The 19767-nt window shown below is 38.7% G+C and overlaps 2 protein-coding genes across 3 annotated transcripts; one reads left to right on the top strand and one right to left on the bottom strand.

The window, feature by feature from the left end:
- Positions 1 to 8765: 8765 nt before the first annotated feature.
- On the top strand, positions 8766 to 10385 carry LOC110701489 (VQ motif-containing protein 31; the record flags this gene model as incomplete). Its single annotated transcript, XM_021879135.1, is given in 3 exon segments — positions 8766 to 9002; positions 9489 to 9511; positions 9513 to 10385. Coding segments are annotated over 3 exon segments (852 nt in total), but the record flags the coding sequence as incomplete, so codon positions are not given.
- Positions 9876 to 15998, bottom strand: LOC110701386 (putative pentatricopeptide repeat-containing protein At5g08490). Of its 2 annotated transcripts, none has more exons than XM_021879041.1 (3): positions 11778 to 15998; positions 10556 to 10708; positions 9876 to 9963 (listed from the first exon to the last, which is right to left on the bottom strand). In XM_021879041.1, the coding sequence occupies exon 1, from the start codon at positions 14552 to 14554 to the stop codon at positions 11930 to 11932; it is 2625 nt and encodes an 874-aa protein (XP_021734733.1). In that variant the 5' UTR covers positions 14555 to 15998; the 3' UTR covers positions 9876 to 9963; positions 10556 to 10708; positions 11778 to 11929. The 2 variants fall into 2 exon arrangements, with proteins under 2 accessions (XP_021734733.1, XP_021734734.1); XM_021879042.1 differs by having other exon boundaries at positions 11901 to 15998.
- Positions 15999 to 19767: the final 3769 nt, after the last annotated feature.

Here is a 19767-nt window from a genome sequence, read left to right as displayed (position 1 = left end):
CGACTATTTCAGCAAATGGATTGAAGCGGAAGCTGCTTCAAGCATATCTGAGCAAACTGTCAGACAGTTCATCTGGCAGAACATCATAACTCGGTTCGGCATCCCAAAAGTTTTTGTGTTCGACCACGGCAGACAGTTTGACAACCTGCCCTTGCGCCGATACACTGATCAATTCGGGATAAAATTGGCTTACTCCGCGGTTTGCCACCCTCAGAGTAATGGCCAAGCCGAAGCCGCGAATAAACAGATCCTTAACGCTCTCAGAAAAAGAGTAGAGGATCAAAAGTCCAAGTGGGTAGAGGAACTTCCGGGAACCCTCTGGTCACTCCGGACAACCGAGAAGGAGGCAACGGGGCATTCACCTTTTCAGCTGGTGTATGGATCCGAAGCAGTGCTTCCAGTGGAAGTGGGCTCAGAAAGCCTACGAGTGAATCTCTTCTCAGCCGAGGAAAATGAGCAGCTCATGAAAGAGTCCCTCGACTTCCTTGACGAGATTAGAGATCTAGCCAGAGAAAGGATGGCTGCACACAAGCTCAGAATGAGCAAGTCCTACAACCGAAGAGTCTATCAACGACCTCTCAGAGTTGGGGATTTAGTTCTGAGGAATGCTGCAGCTGTTCAAAAAAGTCGCATTCATGGCAAACTCTCAGCATCTTGGGAGGGACCTTATGAAATTTATCAAGAGCTTCAGCCCGGTACTTTCAGACTCAAACAAATGGATGGCACCGAGCTGAAAAACCATTGGAATGCCGATGTGCTCAAAAAATACTATGTGTAAATCCTTCGGATAGTACAATCTATGTAAGTACACTGATTTTGTTTACAAAAAGGCCATCGAGCCAGTATTCATTCAGATTGCGTGTATTCTTTAAGTCTTTATGCTTTCTACGGTTTTTCAAAAATTCAAGGTTTCATTCGGCGCTGTCCGGGGTATTGCATAATGATGCCTTGTACCTCGGCAAGCCGTAAAACCTGCCAAAAAAGGATACAAGCCCGAAGTATTGCATAGTGATGCCTTGTACTTCGGAGAATCTGTTCCTTTGGGCAAAAAGGCCATAGACTTATCCGAAACATAGCCTAAAAAATAGGAACTGATAAAGCCCCGAAGTATTGCATAGTGATGCCTTGTACTTCGGATGAATCAGTTCCGGGTGGTAGTTGCAACTCTGAAGTATTGCATGATGATGCCTCGTACTTCAGATAAACTGCTGCCCCGGCATGGTGTTTCGGATAGTTGTTCCCTTGGATGAATTGAAGAAAGTGTCACAAGAGTACCATCTCTAGAGTGAAAACTCTCAGGTGGGAAATCAGTACTTTAAAAACAGATGTAGAAAATAAAGCAAAGTGTTCAAAGATCCTCGGCTTAGCCGAGAAAAATTATCAGCCATTCCAGAATTCAGAAGACCTCATCTTCAGATTTCTGGGGGGGCAGAGGGAAATAGAGAAATGGCACAACTGATCTAATACCCTTCAGCTCAGCCGAAGTTTGATACTTATGTCAGTTTTTTCCCAAGTTGAAAACATCCGAGTACAAACGGCAAAAAGAAGTCTCAGCAGAAATGATTCTCGCTAGCCGAAGTTCTGCACTTAGCAAATATTTGAAAGATCATTCAAAGAAAGCAGTAAAGTGCGAAGACTGGTAAAGCGAAAAAAAAAAAAAAAAAAAAAAAAAAAAAAAAAAAAAAAAAAAAAAAAAAACACAAGAAAGCTGAGAAAGTGAACTTCTTCGAAATAAAAATGTTGAATTACAAAAATAGTCGGCAGCCGCCCACAAGCGGAAAGTAACAGCTGCCGAAATACGTACAGGCAAAATAAAAATATAATAAGCTGTTGTACGATAAGGCAAGCTGAAGCAAAAAAAACAAAAGGCAAAAATTCAGAAAGCGGCAAGTCTAAAGTTGAGCGCATGATGAACCGCAAGATTCTGAAGACGACTGCCCGAGTTCCTATGCTTCAGCCTGAGGATCAGACTGATCAGCTTCATTGGGCCCAATGGTGGTCTCAGCTCCAGCAGCAGAAGAAGCAGGCTTTGCACTCTGCCGAGCCTCCCTTTCCCTCTGCTCAGCCTCCAACTCCATCCTCTCAGCTTCTTCCTCGGCTTCCTCAGCCTTAAGGATTTCAGCTTCGATTGGAGTGGCATACTTCATGTGAGGGTCTTCGGGATCTTGGACCCATTCAGCACATTTGGACCAGTCCAGCTTCGGCTCAGCATGAAGGCAGACCCTTCGGCACACTCTGAACCCGTTTCTAAAACCCATTTCATACTCTTCTTGGGTATAGATACGGACTTTGAGTAGAGCCTCAGCATCGGCCAACTTCTTCTTCGTCTCCTCCAAGTCTTCCTCGGATCTCTTCAGCTCATCGACGAGCTTGGAGGAGGAGCCTTTCAGCTCGGTAAACTCTTGCTGAACCTGGGAAGCCTCGGCCTGAACTTGGACCATTTCTTCCTTCTTGGCAGTGAGCTGATCCTCAGCCTCTTGTAGCTTAGCTCTTTGAGCTTCAGCAGCAGCAGCAGCCCTTGAGAGTTGGACATCCCTAGCTTGGAGCATCTCTTCAGCAGCCATTCTGCTGGCTTCAAGAGATTCTAGCTGATGCTGCACCTCAGCCTGTGCAGCAGCTCCTTGGATTCGGCTCTCGATAGCAGCCTTGAACTTGGAGATGTCCACCCCCAGGTGCTCTTGGAGGAATTTTTCCCCTTCCATCAGTGGGGGAAAAACCTCCATCTCCATAGCATCACAGAAGGTTTTCAGAGCTTCGGCAGCTTTTTTACCGTACTCCTCAACCTCCTGCTGCTTCTCTTCAGCTGCTGCCTGCTTCAGCTTAGCAAGCTTTAGCTCTTCCTCGGCTACCCTTTGATCGTGCTCGGCAGCGTCCACCCTATCTTGTAGGGAATCTATCAGCTCTACAGTGAGAGTCTGATTGTGCACGAACTGAAAACAGGGGCACAAGTTAAAAAAGTAAAAAATAATAGCTGAAAGGTTGAGTTCAGAAAGAAATCAAGGCAAGGAAAATTACCTGCATCATCAGCAGTTGGTTAGACCTGGCTGGGTCAGGAACTGATCTACTGGATTCGCCCATCCCAGCAGTGGCCTTCAGCGACCAGATCCTTGCCCTGTCTACTTCGGACATGCCAGCAAAATTGCCGAAGTAGGCTGCAGCTCCTTCTCGGTTTTGACCCCATATGAGGTCCCAGATGTGATCTGGGATTGGAATTCGGGGGGGCGAGAAACCCATTTCTCCAGAATGCAGAGTCTGGAAAGAAGGGAAGGACGACGATGGAGCTTGATTAGCTTTGGTTGTCTCAGCATCGTCCTTCTCAGAGGAGTCAAGTACTATGACCTCCTCTTCTTCAGGGGTGAGGACGAAAGCCTCAACCTCTCTTGCGATATCTGCCGTGAAGCCTTCAGCACTTGACATCACGGCATCTTTATTTCCGTGCTCAGCAGCACTCTCCTTGATTTCTTCTTGGACCCCTCCCTTAGGTCCGGGAGTTCTCTGATCCACCTCCATCTCAGGAGGTGGTGGAGGGGTCTTTTGAGGAGATTGGGGTGTTGGCTGGGGAACCCTCGGCGATCCATTGCCTTCCTCAGGTTCCCTTATTGCGACGCCGATGGTCATCGGCCTCTGCTGAAAATCATGAGGGCCGATGATGGCCATCCTTCGGCGCCTTTTCAGAAGGGGCTGCTCGTCCATATCTGAGTCTGAAGACTCTTGTATTTGATCTTCGGGACGAACAGGAGCTTTGCCTTCTCTGTGTCTGTTACTCTCTTCAGACTGTAACAGACAGGGGGGAAGAAGAGTGTGAGTAAAAAAAAAAAAAAAAAAAAAAAAAAGAAAGAAAAAAGTTGTCTAAAAACTCACCGAGGTCTTCAGCAAAGCCTCGTCTTCTTCAGCTGCTCTAGCTGCAGCTTCGGCTTCAGCAGCTCTGGAGGACCCTTCTCCTCCTTCACAAGCTTCAATAACCCGTGCAACCTCTTCGGCTGTACGGGCAGCTTCAGCTTCTTCTTCCAGCAGCTGAAACAAGGGATCCCTCTTCTTCCACCAAGGCTTCTGCCTCTGATACAGAGCAACAGCCTCAATTTGGAAGTGGGAAGAGTCTAGGTGAACCTCTCGGCGCCTTGGTTCAGTGATAGGGGGAGCCCGATCAGTTACGACTCGTTCTCGGTTGACGCCAAGGCGAGCGTAATCAATGCCGATGTTGGTCTCGTCCCGTTCTGAAAAAGAAAAGGGGAGAAGTCAATTCAGTTAGTTCGGCACATCACAAGAAAGCAAAATGAAAGAAGAAAAGAGATAATTAAAAGGCCTCGGCCCCAGCCGAAGAAGATTACCATCCCTAAACTTTCGGCTGAGGCCGACAGCTGCCAGCATATTCTCTTGGAAAACATAGTGCGTATCGGGGAGCCAAGTCTCCGGGATATGCTGCATTCGGCCGCTGCCTCCCCGGTTCGGCAGCTTGCCGAAGATGTTCTGCTGATTAAGGTTCGGGTCTGGCCCACTATCTTCGGGAGGACCTAAACTTCCCATATCAGGATCCGGCTCGGCAAGATACCGGGGAGCGCTGAAAACATAAGGATGGCTCGGCTCCGTGGGCGCCCTAACCCAAATCCATTGACCTCTCCAGTCCTTGTCTGAAGAGTCGTTCGGCCACATGGTTAGGAACGGGGGCCGAGACTCAATCCGATACCACCCAGAACCATGGCTTCCGTGCCCACTCTGAATATTTGGCACTAGCCGATGGAGCTTTCTGAAGCAGTGCAGGTTCGGCACGTATCTGAAGAATTTGCAGACCCATAAGTACGTCATTACCCTTCGGATGCTGGTGGGGGTCAGCTGGCACAGGGAAATGTTGTAATGGATCAGCAAGTCTCGGACGAATACGTCCAAAGGGAACCTCAGCCCATACTGAAGCTGTCTCGTGTACACCCCCACATACCCCGGGGGTGGACGATGGATTCTATCGGATGCTGAGGGCATTCGGCACCAATATCCATCAGCTTCAAAAATGCCGTAGTGCAACTCAATTTGCTCAGCAAATCGATATTGATCGGCGTTCTCTACCCACCATGAGTAGGGACGGTTCTTTATCATGGCCGAAGCTACTTCGGCATCCTCCCACTCTGAAAACCCTGGGAGGATATCCCAAAGGACAGCGGGAACTTCATCATCCCGTCCTGAAGCTCTCACCCCCTCAGCCCTCTGAGGAGGAGCCGAAGAAATGGGAGTCGCCCTAACCCCTTCAGCAGGGTCAGACTCTGTCCTTCGTCCATTCCAGGTCCCAATCCTGTCCCTGGGATCGGGGATTAGCCTTGCTCTTCTTGGAGCACGGGCTCCACCTCTAACTCCCCTCACCATCGACGAATTTCGAAGGAAAAAGTCGAAAAAGGGGAAAGAGTGCAAAGTCGAAGAAAGATGAAATAAAATCAAAGGAATTTACCTTGATCTGAAGCAAAAGCCGCCGATTTACGAATTGGTAGTGACAGGTCTCAGCTTCTAAGCTTAATGCTCGGGGAATTTGCGAAGTTTTGATGCGGGCTCTTGAGCGTTCTTGAGAATTCTGGGTTTGTGTTGATGAGTGAGTGGGGAGAGAAGACGCGCCTCTATTTATATCTCCAGAAATGGGAATTCAAGGAGTCTGCGTTTCAATTTCTCTCAAGCACCCCACTAAGTAGCCGTTAAACACACGACCTTGCAGTTAAATCGCCCACTACCCGTCCAACTTCCGCAATCATCCACATTAACTGTTGTTATCTCATTAATCATGGGTTAATTACGGTTTAAATTCACATTTTTGGATCAGCAAATCATTCACTTCCCTCCTTTTCTGGTTAAATCAAACCCGACCCGTCATCCTTCCAAATCGGGTCTGGGGGGCAAGTTGTTTGGGTCCAATTTAGTCCAATTGGGCCTGGTCACTGAATGATCCAATTAAAAGCCCAAGGCAAAGGTTCAACTCTCCAAATATGCTAAAGTCAAAAATCAACATCCTCAAAGCCATGTCAAGGTCAGTCAACGGCCCAATCAGCTTGGCCCAGCCCAACTGATTTCCGGGCCCAATCCGCCTCCTTCATTAGCCAAGGTATAAAAGCCAACAATTTGGTCAATTCTTGGTAAGACAAAAGAAGAAGACAAAGACAATAAAGCCTCAAGCAACTAAACTCTTGCACAGCTTTCTCTCTCTAATATACTGACTTAAGCATCGGAGGGGCCTTCCTCGGCGTCCCCCCCGAGGCTAGTTTACGTGTATTTGTTGTGCAGGAAACCCTCGGCTCCGGCGTCGTTCGGACCGAGACCAAGTTCCCTCAAGATAAAAGGATCTTCCGAGATTCGATTGTTTTCATCCGAAACAAATATGAAAAAACAAATTGAAAGAGCTCCCTTGCCTTAAAGATTGGTTATGCATGGTCCCTTACATGATATACGTGCTAGATGCTCCATTGCCCTTAAAAAAAAAAAAATCAACGAGGTTGCAAAGGCTTCTCAATAAATGCATTTGCTGTCCATTATAGTTGAAAGGCAAGCTTCGCTTCACGATGTAATACGCAACATTGACTAATTAATTGACTTGTATCTTGAAATTTCGAATTAATTCAAATTCATAATTTATTTCTTGACTAAAACTTGCTTTCACAATGGTAAAAGTCTTCATCACAATTGTTAAAAATTCTTGTCAACTTAGGTCTTGCTTCACATTGCCTTCATATTCTTGCACACTTATGGTACTTGCGCCTCAAGGTGGCATATGTACGTGCGCCTTCATAACCTTGTGTACGGGGTCTACACCGGTCTAATCCAGTAATTTGTTCACATGTACGTCAGTACGTGCCCCATATGGCTAAACTTTCAAAAGTTCATCGATCTATGTTACCAATCCTATATTTTCATCACTATATAACAACTAAGATGTCAAGGTAAATGAAACTAAATTAGTTATTGGCCCGGGCGATGCCCCGTGTCATTATAAATTTATTACTTAATCGAACTATATATATTTTGGCTTGTTTGTCATTGAGAGCTTAAGTGGTGAATTTTTTTTTTTTTTTTTTATTTAATATGATGGCTTAAGTAGTTTGTTGCTTGTATGAGCTGGTTTGATTATAAGAATAATTTTTTTACATTAAAATCATAAAAATATTAGAAATCAAATTTTAAAAATTTGATGTCAGAATATATACTACTACTCCAATTTTATGAGTCGATGCACAAAATAAAAATGGAGTAATGTTTGATTTCTTACTAACTTTATTATTATGTAATTATTAAGTAGTTATAGTAATTGTCATGCATATGAAGAGTTTATCAATTAAACTTAACATGAATACATGAAAGTTAATGCATTGAGTTTTTCAATAATTAATGATATGGTATGATTTGGCGACGACACATCATACGCCAAATGGCAAAATTGTTGACACATGGCAAAACATCATGTCTTGCCATGAGTTTTAATATATATATTGATTGATATTGATTGATGATATTGATATTGATATGTTTATGTGTACTATCTAATTATAACAATACAAACGCAACAACATCTAACTAAATATGTTATGTGAAAGTATTTTATTTAACTATTTATCATGACTATATTTTAATTTTTTTAATCCTATATAGTGATGAAAATAAGATAAAAGTGTATTGTTGCATGTGGTATACGTCGTGAGAATGTCTGAAATTTATATACATTTTTATTTTCTATATATAGAATTACATAATTGATAGTAGAATTTGACAAAACGAAATAGGTATGTCTACCACACAAAATGTCAAAAATGGACAAAATCTAATTATATAGGAGGTAACATGCTATGAAAGTATGAATTCCTTTTATTCGTTATTTTTTTGCTCATTTATATCTCATTCAAACAATTCTATAAATAAATAAAAATTTCTTGATTGCATGTACGATTCACTTGAATATTATGACAATTGAACTATACTCTTTCTAAAAGCCTAAAAGTTCAAGTAATCTCATTTTCTATCAGATATTTATTGGCCTTATTCTCTTTAATATAGATAGGAACCTCTTATAAATGCTTAGATCCATCAACTTCCTCTTTGACAAATTGTACAAAGGATTTTTAAGGAATAATTAATCTTTTGAAAGTTCAATATTGTAAATTAAACAATTTTTAAAACCCAAATCTTGCTTTTAGACAACTAAACTTGATGGTTGTCAAGTTGTCTGTCAACTATTGTTAGCCCCATACAAGAATTCTTTTGCGGTTAAAAAGGATCCAAAATGAGTCAACATCATAACCTTAACGACTCAAACTACTCACATATTTAGAAAATAGAAACCCCATGCTGTTCCCATCCATCTTTTACCACACATAACCAACTCATTGCCAACTATGCTAATTTAAGGTGGCAACTTTCATATTCAACAACTAATTAACCCCATCAGCACGTTTCACATCTTATGTGGCGCAACCAATTACCTTTCTAATTTTTCAACTAATTGGAAATTTATTTGAAATTCTCTCAATCCAATTTCCAAATATCCCTATTTTACGCGGGATTGTGACTTGTGAGAGAGTTGTATTGTTGGCTTGGTGCAGTTATTTGATAAGAAATACCGGAATTTTTATTTTTTTTTAAAAAAAATACCGACTATATATGGCAACCAATATATAACCAAAAAAGCGGAAAATGGCTTCCCTCTCTTTCAACATGTGATGTGGGCACAGCAAATAGTTCCATTGCTTTGCGGTTGCATTTGCTTTGTCTCAACTGCCTTCTTGAGTTGTAATATGAATTCTTAACGTCTCTGTTGCTTCCCTTGCTGTTTCATCTTTTTGTCTCTCCTTTTTATCTCTGTCTCTCTTCCCTCTCTTTGCTTCCTTCTTCCTCCTCATTCTCGGTTTTGGATCATCGTATACATTCCCGCCAAATGCAGGCATAACTTCGGCTTCCTAGGCTCCCGGTTTTTTCGAGCAGTTTTCGAGGTACGCCCAATCAGAACTTCTTGCCTGTCCGTGAAGAAAGGAATGAGAATTCAGGTCAGATTCATGTCAGGTCAATAGAACATGGTGTATTCTTAAAGTTTAGAAGGTTTATCTATAAGTCAAAAAAAGGGGTTTTTCTTAAATCATTCCATGAACCCCACCATAGTTACTTTATGGCTTTATGCCGACTGAAAACAGATCAAAAGCCTTAAATTCAAGACAGGCAAGAATGAATAATTAATTTCCAGGAAAAAATGTTGTAATATACACAAAAGTTGGATGAACTTTTAAGGTTTTGTGCAACAAAATAATAACATATGGCATATCTTTAAGCAAAATATTCTAAGTAGAATAGGAAAGATTGGTCTTTTGTGTATTGAGTTAGGCAAGTCAAGTCAAACACAATAGCTTAAAGCAAATGTTATCTAAAGAATACAAAATGCTGTGACATTTCTTATATTAGAAGTTACTTTAGGTTAATAGAAAGTTGTTCCACAAAAACAAAACTAAATTTGTGCCAAAAAGTTCTATTGCTTACAGAAACCGGGGTTACCAGATAGAGGAGTGCTCTGCGTTTGATGCACCGGACATGGAGGTGCCAACAAAAAAAACTGTGAATGATTCAAAGGCGTTAACAACGTTTGTGCAAGCTGACACCGAGACTTTCAAGGATGTTGTCCAACGGCTTACAGGATCGTCAGAAGCAGCAGCACATGAAGTAACGACTGCAAAAGGTAACATTGGTGTTAAAAAGCCAGAATTTAAGCTCCATGAAAGGAGACAGTACAAGGCCAAGTTGGAGATAATCAAACCTCCTTTGAGTATTAAGCAAGGAGCAGCTGTTATGCAGCAATATTATCAGGAGCAGCAGCTTCAATCATCGTTAGAGCAACAGAAATTCTCTCCCTCTGCATCAGGGAACAAAAATCGCCAAACAAGCCCTATGACCACCCCAACCAAGTGTTTCTCAAGCCTGTCTTTAGGAGAAAGCAGAGGTGAACCAGCGGCTTCAGACCTGAATACACAAGAAGAAGAGAAAGCTATCAGAGAGAGACGATTTTACTTACATCCTTCCCCAAGATCAAAACCTGGGTTTAATGAGCCAGAATTACTCAGCTTGTTCCCTCTAACATCTCCCAAAACAGGTGAAGACTGAAGAGTCAGGAATTAGCCAGGTAGCACATGAAAAGGCAGAATGCTTTCCTCTTATCTCCTCTTTCTGACTTCCCGCTTTTATTGAATCTTTTCCTCACCCTCTCAGGAATAGACTCATTAACATATTTCTTGTTAGGCAAAAATTTAGAGGATCTCCGTACAATCACCTAATTGAATTCAGCAGATAGTGATAACTGGATATTTTTGTAACCCGCTGCTTAACCCAACTCCATGTAATCACACAATATTATACTTGAGATATTTGAGAGTTAAATTTTCTTACATTATAAGAATGTCTACTTTGTTTTATTCTGTATTAAATTTCTATGCAGTAAGTGTATATTTCTTAGCAAAGCACCTGTATTTTCCTGTATCTCTTGATTTCTTTGATTTGCCAAAATCGAAAACTAGTTGTACCAAGAAAGAATGTATAGACCAGCACTCAGACTTACCAGGGGCATGGGTATCCGATGGATCATATGCACAAAAAAGTTGATCCTTTAAACTTTACCGCCACAAATCATATCACCAATGAGGTTACACATGGCTGATATTTGTGGGCTTCAGTTGATTATTGTCTTCACACATCATCCACATAAGCTATTCTGCAAGTCAAATCAGCTATATTTAGAGCTCAAAATCAGAACAGATACAAAGGAGTTAAAGATTAACCAATCCAAGTATATCCAATAAATAATTTATTGCCTATATCAAATCAAACTGAATAAGCTAGATAATTTATTTAAAACAGACAGACAGACAAAGGTCTTAGGTTATCTTGATGAAATTTTAAGCGAAAATACACTACAACCTATTAAATTATCTCGGAACATTTTAAACAAATATGTCAACAAGTGAAGAAAGTAGTGTCATCAGTACTAGCAACCCATCCCGTATCAGAAAAGATATATATATTGCATGTGCAAGTAACATTATGAACAATAAATGCCATGCATGCATAACGAAACTACTAATTAAATTCTTGTAATTAAAATGTTTAATTGATGGGGATGAAAGTTGAAAATGCGAATGGAAGAAAACAAAGGGAAGAATAAGCTTTAAGTGATGACTCATGGGGCAGACCACATTATTACTTTAAGGGATTAAAGACATAATACAGGATAGACAGGCAGACAGACAGACCGAGACCACATGTAGATATACATCTTTCAAGACATTGAAAAAATAGTGAAGTACCGTCTTTACTCAGGCACCACCCTAGGATTAGTAGGATTGTAGGAAGGTGAGGAAGAAAGGAAATTGACAAAAACAGAAGAAGGCTCTGAAGATGAAAGGAAATTGTGATAAAACAAATACGTTCAACAGAACATCAGAGTTGGTATTCAGGATGGATAGCCTTGAAAAGAAAAGGCAACACAACTAACTTGTGCAATTTTATTTGCTCTTTTTCATGAGGCAGAATCGAGCTTCAAAAGCTATGTTTATATCCCCACCTCCGAAAAACTGTATAAAACAAAGGATATATTCCAGAGAAAAATCGCAGGGCTTCCCGTGGGGCAAGGGTAGGGATGGGAGGTTTACAATTGTGTTTGTGTAGCTTATAGATTTACCAGCCTCGGCAACAGTCACGTGTCAACACATAAAATAATTTTTTTTAAAACAGCCCAATGCAAGTATTTCAATTCATGCATGAGCCTAGCTTCTTTTACTCACTTCTCATTGTTCTCAGTGCCATATGCACACGTCGGCATGAAGCCATGATGATCCAAGCTAAGCAATTTGATTGAGATTTGTCTCCCTTCTAGAGAAGAGAACACGATAGGACCAAGGCAATACCTTTTAACTACTGCCCAAAGTGCCCATTATCAAATATTGAGCGGCTCATTAACTTTTTTATCCAAGGCCATCAATGTGCAGTATATTGCATCTGTCTCGGGATGAGATGAGTCGCCATATACAAATATTCTTCTTTTGCTATTGACTTCAATCCAACTGCATCCAGCAGGCTTCTTCAAATCTCTAGTCTTCATCAGCTTTCTGATCTCCAAGACCCCATCCCACTTTTCATCAGCTGCATGAAGATTTGACATTGCCACATAACTCCCAATATCACTGTCGTCTAAACTAAAAAGTTGATCAGCAACAATCTGACCCAGTTCCACCTCATCATAAGTCCTGCATGCACCAAGCAATACGCTCCATATGTTTGCATTTGCTTTTATAGGCATCTCAGTGACAAAAGTATATGCATCCTTGATTTTGCCTCTTCGAGCAAGAAGATCCACAATGCAACCAAATTGCTCCATGGTAGGTTTAACTCCAAAATCCTTCTCTATGGAATGAAAAATCTTCGAGCCCTCATCCACAAGTCCAGCATGACTGCAGGCCGACAAGATGGCTGTGAGAGCTACATGATCTGGCTTCACACCCAACACAAGCATGTGATTGAACACGGCAAGTGCTTCTTTTCCCATACCATGCATGGCATATCCACCAATTAGAGCTGTGAACATAACTAGGTCTTTATGGGAACTTGACCAAAAAAGCTTTGTAGCTAACCTCAAGCTGCCACATTTTGAGTATACATCTATCATGGTTCCTATCAATTGAATGTCATCAATACAAGCTCGGACCATGTATCCATGACACTGCCTAAGCAAATGGGCTGAAGCCAAGTTAGCACACATAGGTAGAATGCTCATAATGGTTGTTGCATCAGGCTTCACACCTTTAACTTGAAACTCAAACAACAGAGCCGCAGCCTGTTCAAGACAATTATTCTCCACATAGGCTCGGATCATTAAATTATATGTCACAAGATCAGTTTGAGACATACACTCCAGAACATTACAAGGTCCAGCTTGAGCTTGTAAATTGCAAGTCAAGGATCCTGGTTTTGCTAAATCCCACTTCAGCCTCCCTTCACTTAATATTATTCCAGAAATCTTACCAACGTCATCCACACAACCACATTTAGAATAAGCATCAAGTAAAGCATTACCTAGTGTAGGTTGAGTAGTATTTTGACAAAGACAGGCCCTTAGTAAGTAACCATGAGCCTCTTTAACCTTATATAATCTGGAAACACTTCCATAAAACCGGATCAAGGTTAATATAGTGATGGAATCAGGTAAGAACCCCTCTTCAAACATTTGGTGTAACAGATTAACTAACTGTGATTCCCTTCCACTATCAGCAAAAGCATCAAGCATTGAGTTCCAGGAGATCAAATCCTTCTGAGATATGATATTAAATGTCCTCAAAGATGAATCTAAGTCATCGCACTTAGCATACGAGCTTATCAGGGCGTTACTAACTGCTGTGTCAGTATATAAAGTTGGATATTGGAAAGTATAGCCATGAATCTGCTTAACCATCCACAGATTTTGCAATTGGCCACAAGCAGGGAGGACAGAAATTAGAGTAACAGAGTCTGGTTCCAGCATCTTCCCTGAAATTAGATTGTGAAACAAGTGGACTGCTTTAGAATTCTCATTGTTTGAGGCATATCCGCCAATAATGACATTCCATGAAACTAGATCCCGTGATGTCATCCCAGAAAACAACGCTTCTGCACCTTCCAACACACCCATCCTCAAGTAAAAACTCATAAGAGCGTTGACCACAAAAACATCCTTTTGCAGCTCACAATGTTTAAGAGCATAAACATGCAACTCTCTCCCTAAATTATGAGTAATATCTCTATCTAAAGTGGCGCATACAGGTAGAATACTTGCGAGAGTAGCATAGTTTGGCGCAACATGCCCCAACAACATACGTCTAAACAGCAAATAAGCATCACTATAGAACCCTCCCTCAGTAAACCCAGAAATTAATGCATTCCATGAGACAACATCTTTATCATATATCTCACAAAAGGATGCATATGCACCATCATAAACCAGCCCACATTTCGCATACATAGATACAAGTGAATTTCCCACAAGTGTTTCAGAAGCCCATCCAGATTTCACAGCATAAGAATGTATGCTTTTACCAGCATCTAAACTCCTCAAACGGGCACAAACAGGAAGAATGATAGCAATACTTACAGGGCTGAGTTCAGCTTCTTGACAAGTATGCATACTATACACTAATCTCATCACTTTATCGTCATGAGAATAGGACCCAGCTATACCGGCCAATACAATGTTCCAAACAACAGTATCGCGCTTTGGCATCTGATCAAACAGTTTCTTGCAGTCATCAAAGGACTTAGTCTTAGCATACACATTAAGCAGTCCCTTAGATACAGAAAGACAGGAAAGATGACCCAGCTTAACAACAACACTATGAAGAGCTCTGCCTACATTAAGTGCTGGGAGAATTGCACATGATTTTAAAGCAGCTTGCAGCACAATGTGATCAGGCCTAAATCCAAATGGATATCGTAATTTTGAAAGGAAAAGTGATAAAACCTCATCATGTCTCCCACCAATAGATTGAGCCCTTACAAGTTCACTCCATGCTTTGAAGTCTGGCATTTGCATTGTACTCTAATGCATTCTATGAATGTCAGCTAGCAAAGTCCCTAGGAGATGTACCATGAACCTTGGTTCGAAACCCGTGTACATCATCTGTTAACCACTTGGGCATCCTCTAAAAACCCCAGAAAATAGTGGGTCTTATATACATCTCAAGATACCTTCAATCAAGCTATACAACACCCTGGTATAAGCAAATATCCCCTTTGAAGTTCTCTCTTCTACACGAAGTTCCTACTTTAGGAACGATGTTTACTCACTAATAACACTAAATTCAGCTCAAAATTTGGTACAGCGTGCAAGAATTAAAACCCCTTTTGCTTTTATGGGATTTAGGCAAGTTTTTTCAGTGAGGACTTCTAACAAACAGTTGGTGGGCAGCCCCTTTAGCTATATCAAACAACACCTATTGTAGACCTTTGGTTGGAGGATTCTGTATTGTACAACAAGCGCCTAATATGCGTCTCTACAGTGGTACATGCGCCTGTTATATGAGTCTGTGCTGGTTCGAGCGCATACTAATGGCGCCTATTCCAAGAACACAAATGAGCCACTGATTTTGAGTGTATGCGAGGTGGTGCAATGTGCCAAGAGGTGCAGAGTGTGCGGTTGGAGATGGTGGTGGGTGGTGGCGTGAAAGATTGGTGGGTGTGAAAAGTGATGGTGGTGGCGTGAAAGGGTGGGTGTCTTAAAACGAGAGTAAAAAAAATACGTATACAAATATAACCATTAACCAAGAGTACTCTTGGAATCTAGATAGTTTTTTTTATAAATCCATAATAATTTAAAAAAAAAAAAAAAAAAAAAAACAGAAATAACATATTATTCCCTCTGTTCCTAAATTACATTCATATTTCTATTATTTATTCTCACATAATAGAGAGAAATAGGAATGTATTTTAGGGACGGAAAGAGTATAATTTAAGGTAAAAAATAAAAGGTTTAAAAAAATAAGTAAAAATAAAAATAAGAATATGATGTCAAGAATTGATTTAAGCGGAAAATATTTTTACCACAACTTGAAATCTGTACAATTTAAATAAGGAATAATGTCAGCGGTTATTACTTTAATTATATTTATAGATTTTAAGATCCAATGAAAAAGTCCTATATTCTTACTAGGCCTCGACATCGACAAAGTGATATTTAGCAAGAGATGTGACTTTGAGTCATATTTTGCATCTCAATATGATATATACTTAAAAATGCCAATTATTCTTGTGTCAGTATTTCCTAGCATTTTCATTATTGTAACACTGGCTTGTTTTACTTTTAGGAAAAGCTTATAAGAGTATGGGCATTGGTGAGGTTACTCACCATTCTCCACCTCACTTTCAACTATTTTTTTTATTTATCTTTTTTCCAAATCATCTTCCACCTCACCTTCCACTATCTTAAGCTACTAGTATGAGTCACCTTATTTATTTCTCTAGATAGCTTATTTATTTATCTACAATGGTGAGGTTACTCACCATTCTCTCTCCTAACTACCCCATCATTTTCTCTTTCTCACTCTTGTTTTATTTTATATTTTTTAAAACATGTATTAATCTCTATTATTTATTTGTAATTTTTGAACTTACATAATTAATTAAAAAAAGTTAAGACATTTTTAATTTTTTTTCTTTTTAATTAGAGCATTATAAATAGTACAATATTAATAAAAAAAAATTTCTAATTTTTGAAATGAAAAGTACAAAAATAATACAATATATTAATAACATAGTTTATTTAGCAAAGACATCCATTGAAATTTAAAATACAATATTCATTAACAACGACTTTTGTCATCTCTTCATTCGTTGCCGAAACGTCCCCATATATGTTCAACCAAGTCATTCTTTAGTGCAATATTGGAAGATTGGTTATTTGGATTATTTTGAGAGGAACCACTTCCGTAATTAGGATTATTAAGATCCATAATCACAAAATATTTTTATAATGAAAAAAAGAAGAGTGAAATTTTAAGGGTGAAAAACTATATCAATATTAGGCTCTATTTATAGATAAAATTATGATTATACCGTTGGTGAAATTATTTTTTTGAAATATGTTTAAATGAAGTGAAAAATTACCGTTAGAGTAATAATATCAACACGAAAGTGCTCCAAATAATAGAGCCGTTGGAGAGCTGTTGGACTAAAACAACATCTCATGCAAATGTTCAGCAATTTGGATGAGTTGTCATGTGGTAATTGGACCAACGAATAAATATGAGATTCCTTTATAAAAGAGTCAGCAAAGCCCATGCATATGTCAGTTACTCATCAGAGCATCAGCAGACGTTGCTTCCCCTCTTTGTGAGTATGTAACGAGTCACCGTATGCAATGGTAAGGTAGCTCAGAAGAAGAGAGAGATAGGGGGTTACGGTGATGAGCATGGGCATTGGTGAGTCACAAGCCTACTCAGAAGAAGAGAGAGATAGGGGGTTACGGTGATGAGCATGGGTATTGGTGAGTCACAAGCCTACTCAGAAGAAGAGAGAGATAGGGGGTTACGGCTTGTGACTCTCTCTTTTTCTGAGCTACCTTACCACTGCATACGGTGACTCGTTAAGATATTTTTTTAAAAAACAATAATTGTAGAAGCAAGATAAAATTGGGGGGAAAATGAATCAAATAACATTCATGTACATATATATTATATATATATATATTGAGTTAAGCTAGGTTTATTTTACATGTGGCATGGTAGGATGATGGTTTGTGTTTTTAAATAGTAGTACTAAAGTATTAAGTATAGATTTTTTAAAAAAATATAAGAAAGGGAATTGATTAATGAAGGGAGGTGACATGTGGCATTGGTGGAAAAATAAAGTTTACATGTGGCATGTTGGGGAGGTGACGTGTGACATTGGTGAAAAACAAAATATAAATATGGATATCATATTGTTATTAAAAAAATACAAAGTCTTATATGTGGATAGGCATGCTAGCCACATGATATGGTGTCGCCACTTAATGTAATCACATATAAGGCAATTAATTAAGTAATAGGGGGTTACGGTGATGAGCAAATATGTAGATTACTTAAATGAGAAAAAAAAGTTACTCTTTTAAAAAAATGAAATTATTCTTTCACTTTTTAAAACAAAAGAATAGGGATTACTCGAATGGACATTGGGTTACTTATTTCAAAACTAATTGATTGCACTCGTAAAATGAATTTGGTTACTTTTATGGACAACATAGGGTTATTCTTATGAAAAAAATAAGGTTACTTATATATGTGATTAAAGATTACTCTTATAAATCAATGTGGCCATACCGTGTGACTAGCAAGATACAACGTTAATTAAACGATTTTTTCACCATATAACACTAAGTTTTTGTTTATTCACTATATACCCTTGAACTTTTTAAAATTCATCATATACCCACGAGTTTTTAAAAAAATACACCATATATTTTTGATAACTAATGAATGTTTACTTCGTCAGTTATTAGGACTAATTATGAACCGAAAGCATCCTAAATACATTACATATCCCATAAACCACCCAAACTCTTTTTCCCACCACTTAAACCACCCCAAATTTTCTTTTCTTATCCTTAAAATCAATCATACGTATATGGTTATGGAGGTTTGAAGTGGTTTCGGGGGGGTGGAGAAAAGAGATGAGTGATTTCGGGGATGGGTAAGAGATATAAGATGGTTTAGATGCATAATTAACCAAATTCCATTCATCTTGTTATCATTAAGGAATATAAGATAAATTTTTGTAACAACACAAGGGTGTATGGTAAGTTTGAACACAAAGTGAATAAACAAAAAAAAACTCATGAGTATATAGAAAAAAAAATCTCTATATATATATATATATTAAAACTTAATGGGAAGCCATGAGCCCGCCACGTGTTATCGTGACTAGGCATATGATGTGGCGCCATGTCATAGTTGAACTCCAACGGTTTGGTCTTTGGATTCCCTCAAGTCTTATAACCCTCAATTTAAGAGAATGTTTAAGGTGATTAATCACCATCATTACTCTCTTGATAAGTAACTCTCATAACCCTCCATTTAAGAGGATGTTTAAGGTGATTATTCATCTCCCCTTTGTTCTTTCATGTTTCTCTATAAATAGAAGAAACCTTTATTCTGATTTTTATAATTGAAAAATACATCAACCACAATTGTCTAAACACATTCTCTATTGCGCATAAGTTACTTGACTCAAATCATTGTTAACCTTAAAGGCATGTGTCGGTGAATACAATTAAGCACATTGGTTGCGCCGAAAATTCATTTTCAAGTTATTGATTTCCAACACACCGATATTATTCCATTGTTTGTGAAATTATTATCTATTTGATCTTACTTAAATATTTTTATATTATTTGTACTAGACTACTCCTTTATTTACAACAAATGTAACTAATTTAATTTTTTTTTTTTGTATTTTATCACATAATCTATTAACTATTATTAAAATTGAAGATGATGACATCATCACTGCCCATGTGTCATTATCTTAATAAAAAATTTCCCGCCTAAATGCAATGATTACGTCATTTATTTATATATATATATATATATTTGTGTGTGTAGCGTTATCCTATTTAACATTTTTGAAATTTAAATATTAGAAGCTTCTATCTTACAACTAAAACATATCAATTTATCGTAGAAAATTGAAACAATTTTAAATACCACGCTAATAAATAATCTCCTATATTGAACTATGAAATAGACAATGTCGAATAATAGCTATATCATAGTTTTGATGAAAATAAAAGATTTTAAATTAAAAAATGTACGTAATTTTTATTTATGTTAATGTACAATAGCAATTTATTATTAAAATGTACAAATTAAAAATATGTTTTATATAAACCGTGCATTGCACGGTATCTAATCTTGTTTTTATTATAAAGCCTCATTTATAATATACATATAATGACCCGGGGCATAGCCCGGGCTAAAAACTACTTCCTCTGTTCTTTTTTACTTGACTTGTTTCTTTTATCACGCTTGCCAATGCAAAATTTTAATGGTCAATAATTTTAATTCTCCATAGTTAAAAAATATAAAAGTTATAAATTATGATAGTAGTTATTGAGACGTATTCAAAATGATCCAACATAAATATGTTTTTCCTTACATATTATTCACAAAACACGGTCAAAAGAGGGGTGGTGAATAGTGTAAAAGTCAAAGCGAGTTGAGTAAAAAAGAATGGAGGAAGTACTTAATTAAAAGAAAAAAAAAACGTTAAAAT

Source organism: Chenopodium quinoa, unplaced genomic scaffold (assembly GCF_001683475.1).
Source record: "Chenopodium quinoa cultivar QQ74 unplaced genomic scaffold, ASM168347v1, whole genome shotgun sequence".
Taxonomy (NCBI): Eukaryota; Viridiplantae; Streptophyta; class Magnoliopsida; order Caryophyllales; family Amaranthaceae; genus Chenopodium; species Chenopodium quinoa.
This window is presented reverse-complemented; position numbering and strand designations above follow the sequence as displayed.

What these genes read in the sequence shown, in the direction of transcription:
- LOC110701386 (XM_021879041.1), bottom strand. Translation starts at nt 14,554, where the DNA reads ATGCAAATGCCAGACTTCAAAGCATGGAGTGAACTTGTAAGGGCTCAA.